We start from the raw sequence: 22,508 nt of genomic DNA, 5'->3' as shown, positions 1-22,508 counted from the left end.
AATTAGCGATTGTATTAGTTATAAAATAACACCGTTACATCGAATAAACATTTATCTACCAGATGTTACACACGTAACGTTCATAGAAATACGTCTCATGCATGTGTTCTCGTGTGCCTTGAACTTTTCTGCGACGTGTCATTTACGTAAACATTTCTCATCACAGTAGACGCATCTTCCTACATTTTGTGATCGATGCTTCAACCGATTCTCCGATATCTTTCACTGTAAACCAATTGCAAAAACGAAAAAAAAATATTCGATATAAAAAAAGCAAAAATATACACCCGTCTGGCACTGAGATTATTTCGATTTGGATGTTGGAAATAAATTGACGGATGCGATTATTATAGTTAAATTATCGTGTAGTATCCTACTTTAAGGCGGTGTGCTGAATTAGAATGTTCTAAAACAGCGCCATTTTATGATTTTTTTTTTAGAAGGGAAAGAAAGAAATGACGTTGTTGAATTTTGAGCTATGGTTTTATTAATATTTAACGGATGCAAAAAAATTTTTTTAAAGTAAGACAAAAAATTATAACACATTTCTAAGGCTGCAGTTTTCAATCGGCGGAAAATACGCAGCTCGTAAAAACAGGAAACCAAAAGAAGATTCTTCTCGATGAACAAAAAAAGTTCGTCAAAAAGTTTATTTACATAATTGTTGTAACACCTTAAAGTTTATTTTTTCTTCTTATAAAACACATTTTTTCCTTAAACCCGCCAACATTTTTAATTTCACACTATTTTCTGCCTCTTTTTTGGTTCATCGAGAGGAAAAATATATAATAATTTAATCCTTCTTTGGTTTTTCGTTTCGGTCAAAAATTACGAGATGGATTTTTTTTTTTTACTTTAAAAAAAATTTTTTTGTATTCCTTAAATATATATAAAACCATAGCTCAAAGTTCAGTAGCTTCATTTCTGTCTTTACCTTCTAAAAAAAAATCACAAAAAGACGCTGTGTTAAAATCAGGAAAATTCAGGACATCCCCTTAATCAAAGACAAAAACGTAATATTGGTAAACATGTAAAAGCAGTAATTCCTTTTCGATAATCGATCAACAATGACAAGGAAATATATTTCTCACTGTTCAAATGGCATTCAACATCCCTTGACAAATAATCCACGATTTTAGCTATGGCAATTTCGCTCGAGATTTCCTCTAGAAACTTGGCCCATCGATCAATAATAAGGAGCAATGGTAATAAGAGCGATGTTAATTTTACGAGTTTCGGAGATTGATCAAGCAACGAGAACACGTGCCGCGCGAAGGAAACCACGAAGTCGCGCAAATTGTTCGAGAGTTCAATCGCATCGAAGAACGTGTTCGAGCATACGTTTTAAAACGATGATGTAAATGCGCAGAACCGTTGATCTCGTGTGATTTATTTGCAAAGGAGCGCGCGGCCAGCGAGCAGACGTCTATTACAGTTGATCGGCCGTAAATCAGGCGTCGCGACGCCCAATCTTCCAGAATAATTCTCAGATTGTTTTAACTTCGACTAATCGTTTGGCATAAACAATCGGCGCGGTTCAGATTTTTGGCGAATTTTTATCGAGCGTTTAATATCTTTGCACAAACGCGCTTAAGAAAATAAGCAAATGACTAAGATTCTTAAAAATGCTGTTATAATACCGAAGAAGCATATTTAAATGCATAGAGTGGTATTTCAGTGTTCACAGTATACTTTAGTGTTGTTTTCCCTCTGAAATAAAACCCTTAGAGTATACAAATTTCGAAACGTGAACTTACTAATTTTAAAATGTGGAAAAATATTCTAAATAGCATTTTAAAGTATACATACTGTTCTATACGTGGCAGCACTCGACCACGCAACTTTCCAACGGCTTTGCGTCACGCAGCGTAAGGTCGACGTGTTTAATGTTCCATCGATATCTCTACGGTTCCTTCGCCGAATATTCGGAAGATTGCGTACGCGCCAACCGTCGCGGACATCTAATAAACGCGCGCGTAGTGGAGATATGGAGGGGCAACAAAGAAAAGAATCCGTTTGCTTTCGAACCAAACATTCATTCTGCCCCGAGCTGCGAAGTGCGAAAGGTTAGCGTCGTAGCGAAGCAAACGCTATTACAGATACGTGATATTATTGACTCTTGATAGTTAATCGTTAATTGTTGTGAGGTGCAATAGTAGTTGATAGTAGTTGTTGTTGTTACACTGCTGGGGTACTGCTGCTTTTTCTTCTTAATTTTGTATCGTGGAAGAAAAATCGGACACGGTCGCCGGGATTTGAACCCGGGTCCCGAACGTTCGTAACCTAAGGCGCTAACCACTGCGCTGCCGTCGTTCGACACTAGTTAGTGTTATTTGTCGTTGATAGTTAATCGTTAATTGTTGATCGTAAATTGTTGACTGTTGATTGTTAGTAGTTTAATAAACTTTTCTGTTGAACATCAAGAGCATTTCTTGTGGGCACCCTCACCAACATACCACTTCATATAATTATTTAAAAATTCGCTAACATCTGTCACAAAATTAGGGACACTTTAGTACCAGCTCTCTTACAAATGCAAACTCGAAAAACCTGAAGAAGGGGAGTCACGATCGATTAAAAGACCAGAGGTAAAGACTTATTCTCTAATTCACATAAATAATCCAGGCAGTCGTGGTGTTTACCAGGTAGAATTGTACGACGATGTTACGCCTTGAGGACACGCTAAATTGTTCTCGATACCCGGGTTGATACAGACTGGGTGCATCCGCAAGGATCATTGTGCCCGGTTGTTGCAGTGCTCGTGTCGTATCAAAGCCCAAGACGCACGAACAGACGCCATTCAAGAGCAGGCCATAAATTTCCTGCGGAGTGAAACACTGTTTTTTTACAATCACTCGTTTGGCCTGGATCGACGAATGCCCCGTTTCATACGAGCCTCGAATTCCTGCCGACCTTTTTATCGGTCTCGTTTAAATAGCTAGTAATACGTAGACAATTTGTCGGCCAGAGAGAACAAGGATGGTATCTGATTCAGACACTGCAGCTTTCTAATTGACTTCGAGTTAAATTTATAATAATCCCAAACTAAATCGAGCAGTTAACAACGTCCGACCTAGTGTTAACCAATTTTTCCTGTGGTTTTCGAAAGTGTAAAATAGTTGAATAATAAAACGATCAATTCCTGACATTAGATTGCAATTGGTCAAATACAGGTCAGGAAATTTTATGTATAAAATATTCTGAAATTTCATTAGCATCGTAATAACGTGCAATTGGCATGACGATGCTGGTAAGAAATTAATCTTGCAAACATACATTTAGAAAGAGAAATAGTGTACAACATGAATAATGGCCTTAAACGTCTAATTAGCCAATACCACCTATACAATTAATAAATATAATGAATAATTGACTGTTCAAATACTTTGCTAATTGTTACGCGGTATAGCTACATTTGCAAAAATACATATTGTAATTCCTCTATACAGTCTCAAACTCGTTTCAACGTAATCACAATAACCAAATCTCACAACAGTTCTAATGAAATTTCAAAATGTATAACATGCATAATGTATTTATAAAATATGTGTGCAAGTGTTGGAATATGTTTGTAAGTCTGTGTATAGAAACTTGTACTCAATGGGCCGTATGAAGATGTTTGAAAGCAATCGGTAGAAAAAGACATCAGGAGGTTTAGGCGTCGGTTTTCCAGCGACTTTTGTCGCGGGAAAACCACGGAACGCGTGTAACGTGGCGGCAGGCCAGCTAGAGCCATTCAGCGGCAGCTCGTAAATTTTCAGGAGCGGGAATCCTCCTTCGGGGAGGGGTTTGCCGGGGCCGAAAGAGAGCGACTGCAGGAGCATAAGGATCAAGGATCCCCGTGGTGAGCGGGCCACGCAGCAACAGGCGGCCCACTTCGCTCCCGGCACACATCCATTACCCCATCGGCTCATCCCGTTTGCGCTAGCTGCTTGCATTGAAAATTTATGTCCTAATAAGTGATTTGTACCGCGCTTCGAGTCTTTCCCCGCGTCCAATCTAAATTGGACAACCTGCCAGCATCCACCTTCTACCGAGGTGAACGCGTGCTTCAACCATTATACGATTATGGCTTTGAATTTTTTCAAATGGCTGCTGTTCATCCTTGTAGTTTGGTCGTTTCATAATCGCTGTTTGTATCTTTCTAAATCGCTAGATTTTAAATATAAATTGTGTCGAGGTATTAGATTGCCCGGAGAGTGTTTTTCTTTCGCAAACATGTTTTTTACAATGCAGCTTCTAGGAACGCGAAACCAAGTTCGTGAAACGTCGCGGCGTTTATCTCAACAGAACGAAATGAGTCGTACGTAATTCGACAAAGTAATATAAAACAAAAAACGTTGTGCGTCTATTATTTCCTCGTAAAACGAGAGAAACTTCTCCAACTTCTCCATTTAGGTTCTTAAGGTCTGAGATTGTATTTAGTGGCGAGTTATGTTTTTATTCGGATATGTGTAATTTAGTAGTAGTGATACACATATATGAGTACGAGTGTGTGAAGTATATGCGTGCGCAGCGTATGGTAAAACAGAAGAATGCAACTGTTGCGTACGCACGGTGATGAAAAAGATGGCGAGACAAAGAGAGACGAATATCTTGTAAATCACATATTAAACAAATCTGAAACTATTTTGATATCAATTTTAAGTGTAATGTAAGTGTTCTCATACATTTATTACGGCGATTAAAATCCACAATTCTCAATAGTTATGAATCTTGACAAGAAATATCTGAAAAGTTAGAGCAAAGTTAATTCCTTGTGTCGCTGTGTTTATTGCGGATTCTATCATTAGTTGCCAATCCAATATTTCGTTTTATCGTGTTAGAAATTTTGTTCGTCTTTGTTTATACGAAAAATCTCAAATTTTAAACTTACTATTGAGATCTGTGTAATTTCGTGTGCTACACTAGATTAGTCACGTAGTAGTGACGCATATATATGAATACGAGTGTGTTGCAGTATGTACGTGCACAGCGTCTCGTAAAACAGAAGATTGCGACTATTGGTAGCACGGTAAAGAAGATGGCGAGACAAAGAGAGCGCAGATGTGTATCCACGAATATCTCGTAAATCAGATATTAAACAAATCTGAAACTATTTTCATATCGATCCCAAGTGTAATGTAAGTATCCTCATACATTTATTTCGCCCATTAAGATCCACAATTCTCCGCAGGTTTTATGAAAGAAAACAAGATAAGCGAAAGGTGTTGGGGTAATTTAAATTATTCAAATTAGAGTTGGACATTCAAATTGGAAACACCTGATAGAACGACATTTTAGAAAATCGATTGGGAGAAAATACATCGAATGTCTTCATTCGGGAATCATTCGACTCGTCTCGTCCAGGATTCGACCGGATACGGCCATTAAACATCCGCTACGTCTCGGTTCGCATAAAAACTCCATGAAGTAGCAATCCCGAGGGTGTAAATTAAGTATTGTTAACCGGTCATCTGCAAAGTTGAATCTCGCAAGGAAGAATATGATGGCTGCCGCGTGAATGTCCGAGTGCGTGTGTAACGTTAACGCGGAACTAGCTGTATATTTGACAGGGTATTGCTTATGCATGCTGATTGATTAATGCATACTAATGAAAAAAAGTTTTTGTTGTTACTAAGATGAAATATGCGACGCGACTGGGAAAACCAGTTCTAGTCTAGCGTTCCCGTGTTAGTTTCGCCTGTTAGGCATGGTATAATCGTGAATGCGCACATACGTCTGCGCGTTCTCATCATCATGCGTGGCCGATACCGTCTGCCTCGACCATCCTTCGATCTCTACGGGCTTGTTAATTTCCTATTAGAAATCAGGTGGAAAAAGACGATCGTTCGACCAACTCGTTGGCGAGCTTTAATTCGAGATTAAACAGTGCGTCGAAGATTACCATAATAAAAGCAGGTAGATTCATTTTGCTAAGGATCTTGAGAAAAATTCTTCCATTATTCTCATACTTAACCATCAGCTAAATGACAAACTGAAATGGACCTACCTACCCTTTTAACCAGTCACACCATTATCTTCTACCTTTCACTAGCTAAATAATAGAAACCGAATAGGCTACTATAACAAGGAGGTAACTGCGTTTTCAAGTAATTTCAGTAAATCAGCAAGCATTAATTGAAAATCAAAAAGTGCTAGAAATTCATACTAATAAACTTTTGCCTTTTTCAACGTGAAAACCTACGTATTTGTTCTGGCAATAAATACGTTTGAAGTATTGAAACTGCCTGCTTGTTGTTGTAAACCCTTTAGTAGATTTCTATTCTTGCGATAGTTAAGTGAAATAATAAATTAAAAGTCGACTAGAGAATAGAACGTTTAACCTATTCCTGCGTTGCTGCCTACCTTGACCCAAACACGACCAGGCCGAACGCCGATCAATCGCAAATGCTTCGGCTATTTATTGCAATCGACCAAACAAATATGACCCCAAAGAGCTAACTCGTAATAGCTTCTCGTATTATCCGCTTGTTATCCTTCGCTCGAATCGCGCCACCCTTTCCACAGCCGGTAACGAGTTCTAGCCACTCAAAACGCAACCGATGATCACCAGAACCAACACGTTAAGACGATCGAGCCGGACTTGTTAAAGGGGGAAAGCAATCGCTGGTTGTTCTTGCCACCAGCCATTTTAACTGCTACCGATAGGCTCCTATGAAGTACAATAAACCTTAGCGCGTAGCACTTTCTGTTCATAGTCCTCATTTATGGTGAAATGATTGACTCGTGATTACGGGCTGCGAAGGTAGACGATTGCTAGATGGCAAATAAATGGAGAATGAAAAGATATGGAACGCCAGATCGACGCTGAAGTCACGTACAATCGTTTGTTTCCACACAAAAACCTCCATTGGAAAGGATTTTGCGTGGCATTCAATGATACTCAGAACGGTTACATGAATCTTTTATGAAAAATTACATGGCAGCCATAGAATGCCAGACGAGTGTTACGTGCTCATCCGTTTGCCTTTAATTGTCCTTATTATCAAGCTATTTATTTATAAGATCGGATGTGTTGAGGTTATCTGATACAGGAACGCGCGGATGAATTTGTAATATCGGCTTGGCAACTAAGTGGTTGCGGACTTTGTCATTAGCTGGTATTGACAAATCCGCAATCAATTAGTTGCTAACGCAATAGAAATATATAGCGAAGTAAGCACAGGCACAGTGTATGTTGACGCAGATCTTCGCTGTAGCAGTGTCATATTACATTGAGGGCGATAAGAAGCACGTTGATACATTTACAGCAAAGAACATTAACTTTGGCGTGTAACTCTAGCTGAAGGTGACACCAGACTGTAACAACAATCCACCTATAGCTGTTTTGTTTCCAGACCTCATAACTCAAAACAATATTCACATTCAAGGGCACGATAATATGGACCTCTCCTTTTTCAACTTTTTTTACTTCAGAAGGAGTAATTACTTCAACAGGATTAACATGGCAAATGGCGATAGACTTTGATACGAATGCTGCGTTCTCTCGTGAAAACATTCCATTTTATTGGTGATTAATTATGGAGAAAGAAGCAGACAAAGTCGAAAAAGATTCGACTGGCCTTTGATGAAAGCGGGCGCGCCATTCTTTGTAGAAACGTCCTCCTCGAACATCAACTGATTTGTTAAAAATGTCTAAAATCTAGGGAATAAAATCTATTCAAAGGAAATATCGATCGTGGCGTTTCTAATCAATATTAATCGATGTGCGTAATTTATTTGACATCCGAACGTCAAACCGTATGGTTTATTTATGAAAAATTCTTCGGGAAAGTGATCATCGATAACTTTATTGCGAGACTTCCCTGTTATTCAAATCACGAACCGTATGTACGAAAAGAAAATTCGTTTTCCCAAACATCAAGAGAAATTGCAATAAATGCGAAGAATCGTTACTTTGTTCTTGGGAAAGATTCGAAATATTTGAGTGATTTCTACTCGTAGCTAGTATTCCGATTAACTAATCGATATTTTCCACTTTATCTATTATTCATAACATAGAAGCAAAAACTATTTATTGGAAAAACAAGAGTGTCCAGTTACCCAGGCATCTTATTTCTATAATCATGAGAAGCGAAGTTTACATGAAAGTTTTCCACGCGAAACTTTAATCTATGAGGCTTTCAGCGCCTGTTACAACTTCCCAATTACTCTTACAATTACAAACGTATTCTACCACTTCTACACCGAATGAAAGACCTGGTTTATGTCTTCTCCATCACACGGACATCGTTCTCCAATCAAATAATCCGAAACGTCCAAACAAACCCACTCACGACCGAACGATTACCGTCGGATAGACCAGAAGAAACATCCGGAGAGGACGTTTCTCTGTGTTTATTTATGAGAGAACGATCGGCTTGTAATTACGCGAACCCACCTTCCGCTTGCTTCTGCCAGCTTCTTGTGGAATCGTTAACCTCCAGGCAAAAATAATTACGCGATCGTTCGATGGACGATAGCGGGTCGCGCGAAGCCGATTATCGTGCCGTTTAACGGCCAATCGACCGTTTCTAAATAGACGGCGAGTTCGAAGATGGGCCCACCATCGTTTACCACTGATTCGTTTCGTCGACGCAAGAGATCGTCGTGCACCGGTAGGCCGCGTTTCGCGATCGTTATCGCAAGTCTCTTAACGCTGCGTGCTTCGTGGACATTAACGCGGCCGCTACTTCGCTCTTCTCGTCAATTTTTCACCGTCCTCCAGCCCACAATGAAGATTTCCGACTGGATTGCAACGAGATTTCGTGTTAATTGTGATTTTCGTGTCTCGGCTCTGATTGATTTTTCAGCTCGTTGGAGGGGAACATCGATGCAAGTGTGAGAAATTGGTTAGGTTAATTGGCATTGTCTTGGCGTTCCATTCTATGAGAATAATCGCGCGGGTTTCTATACATAGTTGTATTATACGCTAATAACGCTTAAGCCTTTCGAATATCCGTAATGATTCTTCCTTATTTTGAAGAATAATTCGCCGTTTGTATCGCGAAACATGTAACTCTTTAAACTACAATCAAGATACATAATTTCGAATAAATTCCGATCGCTTATAATGGAAAGGATATTGAGAATTATACCGTTCTTGTATAAGATAATTATGCGTGGAATAAGCCAAGGATACCGGGAAGTAGGACTTTAATTGCGTGCATCATTTTCTCGGAATACTAATTACGTTCAGCATCTCCCAACTTTTAATTTGCCAACTTTTTGCACAGCCCAATAATAAAAAATACAATATCAAATGATGCCATCTTCTGCCCCCGGCTTCCAGGAAAAATGTTCCATCGAGTAAATTACCTGCCCTTGCAAGAATATTTACTTACTGGCCTTATGAAGGCCTATCGTTAATTCTGAATTTTATTATGATGAAAAATAAAATAACCAAGTATGGCAGCTCAATACTCGGTCTGAAACCGGCAATTTTGGAAATTTCGCTACAGAAAGTAAATTTGAACAGCAACCTTCCACGATCTTAACCAGTAAAAACGGTTTCTCTCTCGGCTAATAACTTTCTTACATCAAATTCGACGCGCTCAAATATACATTGTGTATCTATTAGTAGGGAAAATGACGCCACATTGAAATTCCTCGATCTAAAATAATCGATGTTCCCCATCTTCGAAGATAATCGTGGCTTCTTCTCTCGAGCGCGGAAAATCCGATCGCGGAAACATCTGATCCCTGGCACGTTTATTTCTTCAGATCATACGGTTCAACGTTTACATATCAGCGCGTGTTTCAAAGCGTCGCGACGCTCCAGCTAAGATGCGTTCTTGAATACGACCCTTGACGAATCAATTATTTCCTCCTGGATGCGGACATGCGAGATGTCTATTCTTACGCGTTCTTTCGACCTCTTTCGAAACAAACACTACGCCGTGACGAGGATTGACGTCATCGTGTCGCTGCCACGGCTTCGAATCAGCGTAATTCCATGTGTTTTCGATCAGAAAAATTAGCCACATCTTCCCTTGAATTTTACGCGTAAAGAAATGCTCGTTAACTGTATCGACAATTATCCGGATTATTTGATGAAGTGAATTTTGTGGTAAAGCGACGGTAGGTTTCCACGATGATTCAAAAGCATGTGAAGTAGCATGCACAAAGGAATAACGTAAATGTTAATGCAGGAACTGGTTCTGTGAAACAACCCTTACGAATATACGTCTGATTTGTGCAACGAGGATAATACTACGTATAACATCTTCTGACACGCGTTTTTGTTCAATGAGAAGAGAATATGTAATAACAAAGCATGAAGAAAGAAAGATATTCTTACTTTCTTTTTATTGCTAGAATATTTTTCCTTCAGTATTAGTATTAGATTGTCCGAAACGTGCCTTTCTTTTACAGACACGTCTTACACAACGATGCATCTATATACAAACGTGAAACCTAATCTGTCGAACGTTGTGATCTTTGTTTTGACGGAAAAAAATTGATCATACGTAATTCGATAAAATAATATAAAACAAAAAATGTTGTGCACCCATTATTTCCTCATAAAACGAAAGAAACTTTTAGGCGACTTCTTCCACCTTCTAAGAAATAGTCAGTTCTTTCTTTTTATCACTAGACTATTTTTCTTTCAATTTTTGAACTATTTTTATTATTTATTATCGCGAGACCGTGAACGTTCATACAAATTAGTATTTTTCTGAACTCCATTAAAGAAGCGAAGATTTCTTCCATCTTCTAAAAAACAACCAGTTCTTTCTTTTTATCACTAGACTATTTTTCTTTCAATTTTTGAACTATTTTTATTATTTATTATCCGTGAGTGTTCATACAAATTAGTATTTTTCTAAACTGATTAAAGAAGCGAAGATTTCTTCCATCTTCTAAGAAACAGTCTGTTCTTTCTTTTTATCACTAGACTATTTTTCTTTCAATTTTTAAGCTATTTTTATTATTTATTATCATGATACCGTGAACGTTCATACAAATTAGTATTTTTCTGAACTGATTAAAGAAGCAAAGATTTCTTCCATCTTCTAAAAAACAGCCAGTTTTTTCTTTTTATCACTAGACTATTTTTCTTTCAATTTTTGAACTATTTTTATTATTTATTATCCGTGAGTGTTCATACAAATTAGTATTTTTCTGAACTGATTAAAGAAGCAAAGATTTCTTCCATCTTCTAAAAAACAGCCAGTTTTTTCTTTTTATCACTAGACTATTTTTCTTTCAATTTTTGAACTATTTTTATTATTTATTATCCGTGAGTGTTCATACAAATTAGTATTTTTCTGAACTGATTAAAGAAGCAAAGATTTCTTCCATTTTCTAAAAAACAACCAGTTCTTTCTTTTTATTACTAGACTATTTTTCTTTCAATTTTTAAACTATTTTTATTATTTATTATCATGATACCGTGAACGTTCATACAAATTAGTATTTTTCTGAACTGATTAAAGAAGCGAAGATTTCTTCCATCTTCTAAAAAACAGTCACAAGTACTTTGAATATTTTGTATATTCTTGCACCGCACTCGCTTTCTATATTTTTTAATCTGCGCATAAGCAAACATACTGAATCTATGATTTTGAAATGCGTACAACAACAACATCATTGTTTCCTAAACATCGCCGTTAGCCGTTCGTAGATCTGGCAAATTTGAATCAAACTACTCTAAATGCAGAATCTCTGACAGAGTAAAGAAGCGAAGAAGAGAACGTACAACGGGTTCTTTGCTTTGAAAGATCGTTTACAGAAGAGACGGTCAGGTTAGAACTCACCTAGCGTAATTATCTCGGGCACAATTCACCCTTTGACGGCAGGAGGTTCGTGTGACTTTTCGTGATTTACGATCATCCTGTGCTTCACCCGTTTATTCACAATTCTGTGAACGGAGCTGTTATTACGACAATGTCAGTGCAATTAACGTAAAGTTAGGCTCGCTCAACAGATGTCCTTTCGTCCCCAAAAATTCGAATGCCCACAGAACGGTACCGTTCGCCGTGCGTCGCATTCGATAGCGAGACGAACTTCAGAGGACTGTTGTACCGTCAATGGAACTTCAAACACCAGCTCCTTCAGTATAATAAAGCTTCTCTATCAATACAAGTTAGACGGTTCTAAATATAGCCTCGTATATCAATTCGATTGAATTCAAGTACATGGCGATATCGCACAGTTGCAACAGTTCTTCACGTTTCTGTCAAAGTGTTTCTACTAAATGAAAATTTCAAGCGGGTAAAATCGTCAGGTAAATACAAAGAGAAGCTTGTCGGAGGAGGAAACTCGCGACGTTCGCCGCTGAAAATTCCTGCAGCCTCCAAAAGATCTAGCCGCAGTTGGGAAAATCCGTGTCGGTAATCCTAGCCCCCCAGCGCAGCACTGGAAACCAGAAACGCACAGGCAACGTAGGGGAGAGAATGAAAGCGCGAAGGAGGCGTGAGCGCGAGGGAGAGGAAGTCGAGAGAGGCGCAGGAAAGGAGCTTTGGATTTCGTATCCCGTTTGGGAGGCCCGTCGAATGGGCTTCGGCCTTCGTTCGTGAGAGGCCGGACGCGCACAGGGAAAGACTAACAGAGAGGGAACGCGCAAGAGAACGGACCATGGAAACGGTGAAAGAAAGACACGGCGAGGCGACCGAGAGACAGAGAGGGCCATCGAGAAAGAGAGCAAGACGACGAAGGAAAGGGCCCCCCGCGCCTCACAATGCAGCCTGATTTATGGCCCGGGCGCACATACATAGAGTTACACACGATATCATAATACCATTAATTCTTCGTCAAATTCCCCGCTGACTGAATCATACTGGCCACGCAGTAAATCACGCGGGGCGACTAATGTGAACGCGACCAGCGCTCGCTGTCTTATCTCCTTTGAACCACGGGGGCAGGTGGATCCAGTCTCTTGGACTCCGCTGAATTACTCTTGTCCTGGCCTCGGACTAGCCCCCTCCTTGTCCTTCCCACTCTTTCCTTCTCTACCAGCTCTAACCCCCTTGGCGTCCTCACGACGCGAAACCGACGCACTCTATTTGTCTCCTCTCGTTTCCGTATTTTTATAGTCCACGTCGCTTATCCACGGGAGAATCAACGAGCTGATTTCACCAGGGACTACCACCACGGTAGCGGCAGTCACTTGTCGGGACACCGTTTACGTAATCGCGGTTTCACACAGATCTCCAGGTTCACGGTGCGAAGATACCTTCTGCGAGAGGACAGCCAGCGGGCAGTAGTGGGAACTGGCCACGGGCTTTCTTCCATTTAGATGATTTCGTTTTTTACTTTTGCATTTCTCCATATTTGTTTTTGTTTGTTTGAAAGGGACGAGTGAAGGTTATGAATCAGGAACGTTGGGCTGCCGCGCTCTTTCACCATTTCTGGCATCATTAATTTTGGTAGACTTTGGTAGAAAGAGTTCGCTGTCTTTGAAAGAAAATATAGCATCGAAATCCTCTCAAATAACAAGGTCTCAATTTTAGATACTCGTATCGAAATTCTATGATAGGAAAGGTGGTCGAAGAGAAGTTTCAAGTGCTTGCGTTACGGTTTCGTATTTCTTTTCTTCAGAAATTGATCCCTGAAACCATTTAACTATGCTTTCTTCTATTTATGATTCCTGCTACAAATTCCGGTTATCAAAATAAAGAACTTCTCCAAACACTCGAAATTCTTAATAAGCTTTGAAAAACCTGCGTCAGATTTTTCACAAGTGCAAAATTCTTACCAAGCTCAGCAATTTTTTATTCATCGTTTAGAAGAACATGCTGTAGCCAGATTTAACACATTTCTCATTCATTGCCATTCTTATCAGAATCCAAGCTAATATCACATTATCGGCGTCTATCATTTTTCGGAATTTTGATTCGCTCGACACCTTTCCTTGGCTTTTATTTATTCTTCTTTTACTCCCGACACAATAGTCACGTAATTTGCAGCAAGTTTCGAAGAAGCGAGGCTATCCTATCGATTATTTTCTGCTATTCTTGCGCGTCGTTCGTCTTTACACGTCGGCCATTCCGCGATAACGGGAAACATCTACAAACTACACTTAGCCCCGACGCAAATTGCTCCAAATTGCCGTCCGATAAATTTTTTTCGCCGCGTGCCAACCCATTAGCCGCTCATAAAGCGATACGCATTTAATATCGAAAAAAGCAGCCAGCTTCTATCTCGATTTACCTACTAAAAGATGATCAAAAAATTTCACAGAGACGATAAAGAATATTTGAAATAGTTGCAACATCGGGACATCACGGCGCATGATATACGAACGAGGATCGCTATCAGCGACGAGTATCGAAATTTATAATCGCACGGCTAATATATTTTATGCGTGATTTAACGACGATTTAAGGTGGCGACCGCCGCGAAGTAATCACACAGCCGACTAAGACCCGCATTCCTGTTATGACATACTGGCACAAATTTCCGTGACGCCGAAAAACAAATCACCGACTGCTTACTTTTACCCAACCGCGACGTTTCTTTCGTAGATCTACGCGATGACTTATCGCCGATCGGGTCCCAAGCCGACGCACGATTTACGGCCTAACAGAATCTCCATTTTCGCGTGGTTCCACGTCGTCCTTTTTTGTCCATCGTGCGTGCGCGTCCGGAGTAATTCGTTTATGGTGGTCCACACACTTCCCGTGTTCCAGGAAACACGAGAACTGTCGGACTTCCAGAAATTCGAAACTTTCTTTCGCCGATCACAGTTAAGGAACTCGTGCACGCGTCGCCGGAAACGAAAATTGGAGAATGCTGAAGAAATGAGACATATCTCGCGATATCTTATATCTTTTGCGATACTGGCAATGTTATTTTATATTTCTTCGACTTCGAATGGGATCTTGCTGTATCGGTAAAAACCAAAATTAAAGCAAGTCTAATTTATACGTCTATGGCAATAATCGTGTCCTACCCAGGAAACGCAAAATAGCCGTGTTTTAACGTTCTCTCCGCAAAACACAGACTGTGCTTGTTTTGCAATAACCTCCTAACAACTTGACCGCGAGTATCTCTTCGAATCGAACAATCTACTGTCTTCGGGACCAATTCGCAGAGTAATTTGGCCCAAGCTCGTCTACCGTCCGACCTTAACTCGCAATTAAATGCAATTAAACGCGATCGCAGCGATTGAGTTAAGAGGAAGAAGAATAAGGAGAAGAAAGGTTCGGGACTTACTCTGTCCGATGTGCACCCTCTTCATCCACGAGTAGATCTTCGGTGGCTCGTTGCCGGTGGGGTTTGTCTTGTTCGACGTGTTGTTGCCAGTGCTGGAGGTACTGGAGGTCGAGGATGCTGGCGAGGATGCGGATGACGCGGTGGTCAACGTGGAACTTCCCTCTGCTACAGGTCTGGAACTTCCGCTTGCGGGTGAGGCGGCCGATGCGGCGACCGACGACCTCGACGAACTTCCAGGCGGCGAGGTGAGGCCTGACGCGGCTTTGCTGGTGCCAGGTGCTACCAGAGGAGTCGGACTGTTCCTAGAGGTGGACGTGGTCAGATCCTGGGGCGACGCGACGCTGGTTGAGGACGTCGAGTCGGCGTACTTGCAGCTCGACGTGGACGGTGCCGATGGCGCGGACGCGGCCTGAAGAAGTGGCGTCGTCGGGTCTTGATGCAGCTGCTGCTGAGGATGGTGCTGTTGCGGATGATGTTGCGACTGCTGGTGCAAATTGTGTTGCTGCGACGTTGTCGTTGCGCTCAATCGAGGTTGTGGCTGCAACTGCGTGTAGTCTATCATACCCGTAGGCGCTGTATGTTGCATTCCAGAGGCTGGTGTGGCGTACGGATGCTGAGGATAGTGTTGTTGAGGAGAGTAACACGGTGCAGGGTAGCTAGTCGCTGCTGCATTCGGATTGTAATAGTCTCCACCTGCAGGCGATGCCGCCTGCATCGGTTCTCCAGGCGAATTAGCTGTGGCTCGTGGTTGCTGTTGCGTCTGCTGCCCCGCGTAGCAAGACGCCAGCGAATTGACGAACTGATAGGAACTCATGGTTCACGCGAGTAGTGCACCCGTCGTCAACGTCACTGTTACCCGATTCGTTCCACACGTCTTACGATTCGATATTCCACGACAACAACACCACCGATCTAATCTGGATCTCCGAGTGGCGGCAAGATACGCGCACTGTCGTTAAATACGAGAGCCTGTCATCGCTGGTCGTTGATTTCACGACGACGACGACGACGACGACGAAGACGAGGACGATGACGGTGGGAACGGTAGCATGTCACACTTGCCGATAACAGAGGAACCTTGGATATTAGGTGCTATCACTTGATTAGGAATAAAAACGAGCTCACCGTTCTCTTGTTCGTTTGCCGTGTTCACACCTATCGCGGCCCGTTACACGCGGATAAACACGTCCCTAAACGATTCGATAATGAACGAGGGGGATCGCGACGAATAGAAGGAGACGCAGTCGTGTACCGGCAGGCGGGCAGAGTCTAAACCGACCTGAGCCGTGTCGAGTTTACGAGGGCCACGTGGGCCTAGGCTATAAAACTGTCTTCTGCTTCTTTACGACCTCACGAGTCGCAATTACCTACAGAGAACTCGTCGAGGCAGCGTGCAGTAGCGCGTAACAGCCGGCTTATCGGGTCGCCCCATTGAAGACCAGACCCCATGCACTTCTTTATTTCTTTCTTCCTCGATGATTTATTCGCACGAATCACCGCGTGTCCTTTGAAACAGCGTATGCACGAAATCCGCGGTTGTGTTTGCGTTCGCGATACGACGTATCTCCAACGTAACCAACCGATGCGATGCGTCCGTATGACAGAAAGATTGACGAAAAAATGAGAACGTACACGGCGAACGAACAAAACGCGATCGTCGTATGACGGAAGACGGAACCGTGGCGAATGACTCTCTGTCCGCGGTGAATCGTCGGTATGCCGGTGTACCGATATCACCGCATTAGGGGGTGAAGCGTTATTGCCGCGGCTCGGCGTTCACCGTTCCTGTTGCGTGCGCGGAGGGTGGTTGGTATCGTACTGAAGGCCTCGCTACGATCCAACGGAGGCCCGGTGTATGCGGTAGCTTGTCACGTGCCCGCGCTCTCTGCGTGTCAGAGGAGCGCCTCGACCAATCCCCGTCGTTCGTCAAACCTTGATTGGTCTCTCCGCCGGCGTAGGATTCTTCAACCCCGTTCCTTGCGTCTCCGTCGGGTCTGTGTGGTGCTGGTGCTGCTGCTGGCGCTGCTGCTGCTGCTTGCTCGTGTGGTGGTGTTGCCTGGCTGCTACCCGTCGTGACAAGAGCCGACGAGAGGGGTGTGCGAGCAGGACAGGAAATCCGTGGGGTCACAGAGAGGGGATAGCACCGTCAGGGGGGCTAATGGAGAGATATTCGGGAGCCCCGAGGACCGATGGTGGGGCGAGGATCTCGCTGCTTCTTTCTCTCTCTTTCTGCTATGCTGTCGTTTTCTCCTTTGCAATCTTCTAGCCGCAACGTCACCAAGAAGTAGTCTTCCGCTTGCCGTCTCTGCGAGGGGGCAACGCGCGCACGCGCCCCCTTCCGCGTACACCCTCGTGCCGTCGAAAGAAGGAAGAAGAGGTGGTTCCCCGCGAGATGCTACCGCCGCGTTCTGCTTGATCGCCGATCGCTTCGATCTTTTTGCAATTTCTCGTTTTTCGTTACGTTAGCGGTATCGCGCGATCATCATCCTTTTTAATTGCTACCTTTAATTTCCTCCTGTGTCTTCGACGAAATCTTCAAGATTTAACGAGTTTAAACGACGATGGTCTTCGATAGTTTCCGAGTTGAAAGGCTGCTGCTTCGACGGAATGTAGATTCTTCGTTTCCCTTAGACGAAATTTCTCGCGACCAAAGGAAGATCACTGCCATCGAGCCACTTTCGGCCGCATTTCGCGGGCCCCGTGCTTCGCAAGGAATACGCGTCGAGGAGCAAACGGGTCTCTAGCCGCGAACGAAAGAAGGGATGCGCATAAGTCAGCCGGCCGGCCGCGGCTGACAGTTTTATGAGAGTTTGATAGTCTCCGGCGCGGTGTTCTCTGATGGCAGAGGAGCCGGAACGTGTCCGTGGGAGAAACGAGGCTGCTCTCGCTGGTGGGAAAGAGAGGAGAGCGCTCGTGCGAGCAAGAGGGAAACACGCGCGCACTACGCACCGCACTCTTTATTGTCCCATAAATTCAAACCTGTTGCCCATAGCCGAATGAGAGAGACGGACCGAAGGAAGGAGCAACAGAGATGGAAAAGCAGGGTGACGGATAGAGAAAGATGGATAGAGAAGACGGAGAAGGAGAGAGGAAAGCGTGCACGAGGTTAGGAATCCTCTCCCAATCGCGCAATCCGATTGACGCCCCCGTTATCGCACGTACGGCGAACCCGGACGCAACTCGTAACTCACTGAACCGACTGAGCCGGTCGAGAGGAAAGCCTCGGAGTTGGCGGCTCGAAGCAAGCAGAAGCATGTGTGACGTAGTAGCCAGTTGGTCAAACGGGGGGCACCGCGGGGTGGCGACGTGTCGGTGGGGTTCCGGAGCGAAGGGGACGGCCGAGGAGGCGGAGCTCTCCTTGCTTCTCGCGGATAACTCTTCGTGCTCGACTTCGGCCAGTTTTCATGCATATTTTCCGCGTTCCTCGCGACTACGCTTCGCGTAATTAAATCATCGTCTTCCTGTTTTCCCTTTGCTCCATCTATCTATTATTTTCATCTATTTTATCAACTGACTGTACTCGTTGTACAGTCGGTGTTGCATTTCAAACGATCCCGTTACATTCTTCTTATTTTTATGATTTCGAAATTTCGCCGCAACATTCTCATAAAACCATCGCTACGCGTTTCGACCATAGATGGATAATTTCGAAGCAGAAGAGTAGCGAGCGAAAAGCCACTAGTATCCCACTCGCTCGCCAGATGTGGCAAGTGCGTCCGTTCCTGTTGAATTGTCGCGCGCGCCCGCCCCCGGTCGCCCCACCCTTCTTTCGCGTCCCCCCACCAACGTACCGTCGCGCCCCACCATCGCCGACCAAACTAGCTATCTCTTCCTCTTTAAGTTCTCTCGCGGTTGTGTACGTGTACGCTACTATCCCCACCACCTTTTCAGTATTCGCCACTTCGGAGCCCGGTATTTGTCCTACACCTACCATCCTTCTAGTCCTCTCTTTCCACGTCGCGGTGGCGTGCCCTGAACGATCGCGCGCGCGCGCGTCAACCAACTCGTTCGCCGAAGAGGAAGAGAGAGGGAGACGGAGGTTGACAAGTGATCGCGGATCAGACACGGTTCATTCTCGCCGCAAAACACCGTCGAGTCGTTGGAAGCGCGATCATTGCCAGGACGTTTGCGGATTCGTCATCGCGCCGACGATGCCGCTTTGTTCTTGCGGACTTGGGGGTCCGTGTTTCCGGTGTTCCGCAGGCTCCTTTCCAATGAATTCTCGCAGCCAGAACCGGATACAGTTGCATCGTTGCAGTTTACCATTTGATAATAAAATTCGGATGAATATCGATCGGCGAGAATAAGTCACGTTTGAAATTGTTCATTCTTTGGACTGATGGAGATGGATGTGTTATTTGCAGGTATTTTCTTCAAATAAAGATTTTCTATACAGGGTTGGTAATATTTCTAGGAAATTTAAAAGTGTACAAATATACAGAAATACATTTGTTATGATATTTAATGGATGGAATTGTAGAAAAATCCGCAATATACTTGTAATTCAGCTTATTCTAAAATACTCTGCTTAGAAGAGGTTATATTTTTTCGCGAATTACTTCAAAATATTTTATAAATCAATTCTATTATAAATGCTTCTCTCGTCACAATCATTCGCCATTACGATTTATATTTGCTACATGTTCGATCGAATTTCGTGCGACGTTCGAATAGCCAAGCTGCAACAAGCAACAAATTATACTTCGATGAAAATTACGAACGTCCCATGGCATTCGGAGAATACTACGAAGAGTCGCGCTGATGTACGTTCTTCGGGACGTAGGCCGAGATAACGAAGTCATCACGTCAGGACGTCGATGTATTTCAGACTGACGTAATGAAAGCCAAAGGCATAGGGGGAATCGGTTTGGAAAGAAGTCGACCACGGTCGGGGCATTTCGGTCTGATCCGCATTGCCTCGCGGCCGCGTGTCACTCTTTTGTCGTTTCAAAGCTGTCTCTCTCCCGCCCGGCGTTCGTCCATTCTCCGCCTCTCTGTTTCTCCATTCGTCCCATTAGAAATTCTAATAAAGCCGTCTCAGGTGTAAAAAACGTATCGGGACCCCCATGAATCACGTGTCGCAAAGCAGAGCCGCCAGGACACGTGTATCTGTTATGCCTTCCTCTCCGCGACGCGAAAGGGGATGCTTTGCGCGGCGTTTTCTTCTCCTCTTCCTTCGCCAGCGGTAATATTTGCCCCTCGTCCGACCAGTAGTACTTTGGGGAAATAATCATCGTCGTTGATAGCGGATTTTAATCAACGAATTATCGCGAAGTACATTTCTTATGACTTGTGAATAGGAATGGATTAAAGTGACTTATAAACTACAGATGAGGATGGGTAGGTAAATCTGTGTAAAATATGTTTAACTCTAGTTTGGGGAATTATTTCTATATTTTGTATTTTTTTTTAATAGATTAACACTAATACATACTTGTTAGACAATTACAGTTCTGTTTACCCACGAAGGTCCAAATACGTTACATATTCTACAGGCTATTTAATGTCACATTATATGTTATATGTACAATTGTTTTTCTCTTTGCTTTTGAATCTCATTTACTTGTTGGGTAACTACAATTCTGCTTGCCCACCAGAGTCCAAACATTTTACATATGCTATAGAATATTTAACGTTACATTATATGTTGTATGTACAATTGTTTTTCTTTTTGCTTTTGAACCTCATTTACTTGTTGGATAACTACAGTTCTGCTTGCCCACAAGAGTCCAAACACTTTACATATGATACAGCTTATTTAACGTTAGATTATATGTTATATGTACAATTGTTTCTTTTTTTTGCTTTTAAATCTCATTTGTTGGGTAACTACAGTTCTGCTTGTTCACAAGAGTCCAAATAATTTACATATGCTACAGAATATTTAATACTATATTGCATAATATAGTATGCATTATATATCATGTAGTATATGTACAATTGTTTTTTTGTTTTTTTTATTGATCCAGCTTACATAGAACATATTAATTCCAATCTGCATGAACATATTGAACTTGGTGGCGCTCTTAGCAGTATGACACGGTAGAGACCAATGATGCAATGATTTGGGCAGGTTTAGAAGGCAGTGGTTTAATGTAAGTAGATCTTGTCGTGGTTGCGCGCCTGTCATGATGCTCATATATTAAACCCCTGCGTGGATGGTTTCATGTGTTTGCATAAGTAAGGGTTGCCAGGTCAATGGTTGTCTTTTTGTCGTTGGCGGGCTTGTGGGCTGATGCTTCTTGCATGGTAATAGATATGTAGTTAGAATATAACCTTTGAGATATTCCTTTCTATTCATTATTAATACTTAATAAGTATATAGTAATCTTCGATCGGTGAATACATGTGAATCTTATCGATGAAAACAGTCTCTAACCTCAAAATCTGTATCAAATCGTTGTGAGACATTTTAAAATACAAAAAAAAGTAATAATTAATAAAAAGTCAATATATAAATAATCGAAACGTTAGAAAGGAATTTTCCTTCCAACAACGATTAATAATACCTACAGATAATAATAATTAAAGAAAAATCGCCATAATTTTTAAGACATGGCGTGTACATAGTTTCATTCGTAATACGCCATTTCCTAAATAGGGCTAGGAGAAATTCGAATCGTAACAATCCAGTTATTTTCCAAGAGCTACTTTCAGACGTATTCCTGTGAAAGTTCAATTTGATAAAATTGTCAAACATCGTCAAAAAAGAAAACAGAATGGAATCTTATAAACTCAGCTAGAAAAGGGACGAAAGGAACAAGAGGGCTGATAAATTCCGCGCGGGTTACCCGGACAGGGTGGGGGGGAAAAAAATATATTCAATTTGAGGTTCACAGCTAAGACGCGTTGCAGAAAAACCAATACGTATCCGCGTGCCGGCCATGATGGATTGCCGGAGCTATGGGAAACTATCTGTCAAGCACAATATCGACCCTCGCTCTCTTCGTCCAACCCCTAGAAACCGAAGGTTCACTCTCGCTGCCAGCGTTCGTCCCACAGTTGTGCTCTCTCTTTCCTCGCGATGTGGCCTTTCTATACAAACCTTTACTCGGCCCCCCTTTTTCCTCTCTCTTTCTCTTTCTCTCCCCTCCTTTCTAGTCGAGAATCCGTGACCATTTCGCAAATGGCACGTCTCTCCTCCACTCCATGGACCCTGCTGCGTTTGCATAAGAAAAGAGCGCGAGATGTATAGTTAAAGGACGACGAGCTGTCGTGCACGAGGAATCCTCACGATAAAGGAAAACCGCGATCCCATTAAAATGCTTTATCGATCGCCATCGATGCCTGGCGATCGACCGATAACGACGACACGACTCGCGATTCACCGGCCTCGTTTGTCGAATAGCTCTCCTGCGGTTGCTGGT

General features: G+C 42.6%; 1 protein-coding gene and 2 long non-coding RNA genes across 3 annotated transcripts in view; 2 read left to right on the top strand and 1 right to left on the bottom strand.

Annotated features, from left to right (window-relative positions):
• The window catches only part of LOC126926623 (homeotic protein Sex combs reduced), a 46,469-nt gene extending 28,092 nt beyond the window's left edge, over nt 1-18,377 (bottom strand). Inside the window, exon 1 of the mRNA XM_050743031.1 lies at nt 15,142-18,377. Coding sequence (XP_050598988.1) covers nt 15,142-15,955 — 814 coding nt within the window. The 5' untranslated portion in view covers nt 15,956-18,377. The remainder of the gene's footprint in view (nt 1-15,141) is intronic.
• LOC126926692 (uncharacterized) overlaps nt 1-22,508 on the top strand; it is a 222,543-nt gene that overhangs the window by 116,682 nt on the left and 83,353 nt on the right. The gene's annotated exons all lie outside the window — the stretch shown is intronic.
• LOC126926722 (uncharacterized) lies at nt 1,678-8,323 on the top strand. The gene is made up of 3 exons (XR_007714814.1): nt 1,678-4,654; nt 4,961-5,123; nt 5,177-8,323. It is a non-coding gene; the product is annotated as an uncharacterized LOC126926722 (long non-coding RNA).

Source organism: Bombus affinis, chromosome 18 (genome assembly GCF_024516045.1).
Source record: "Bombus affinis isolate iyBomAffi1 chromosome 18, iyBomAffi1.2, whole genome shotgun sequence".
Classification (NCBI taxonomy): domain Eukaryota; kingdom Metazoa; phylum Arthropoda; class Insecta; order Hymenoptera; family Apidae; genus Bombus; species Bombus affinis.
Note: the sequence above shows the minus strand (reverse complement) of the source record. Positions and strands in the feature narration are given on the sequence as shown.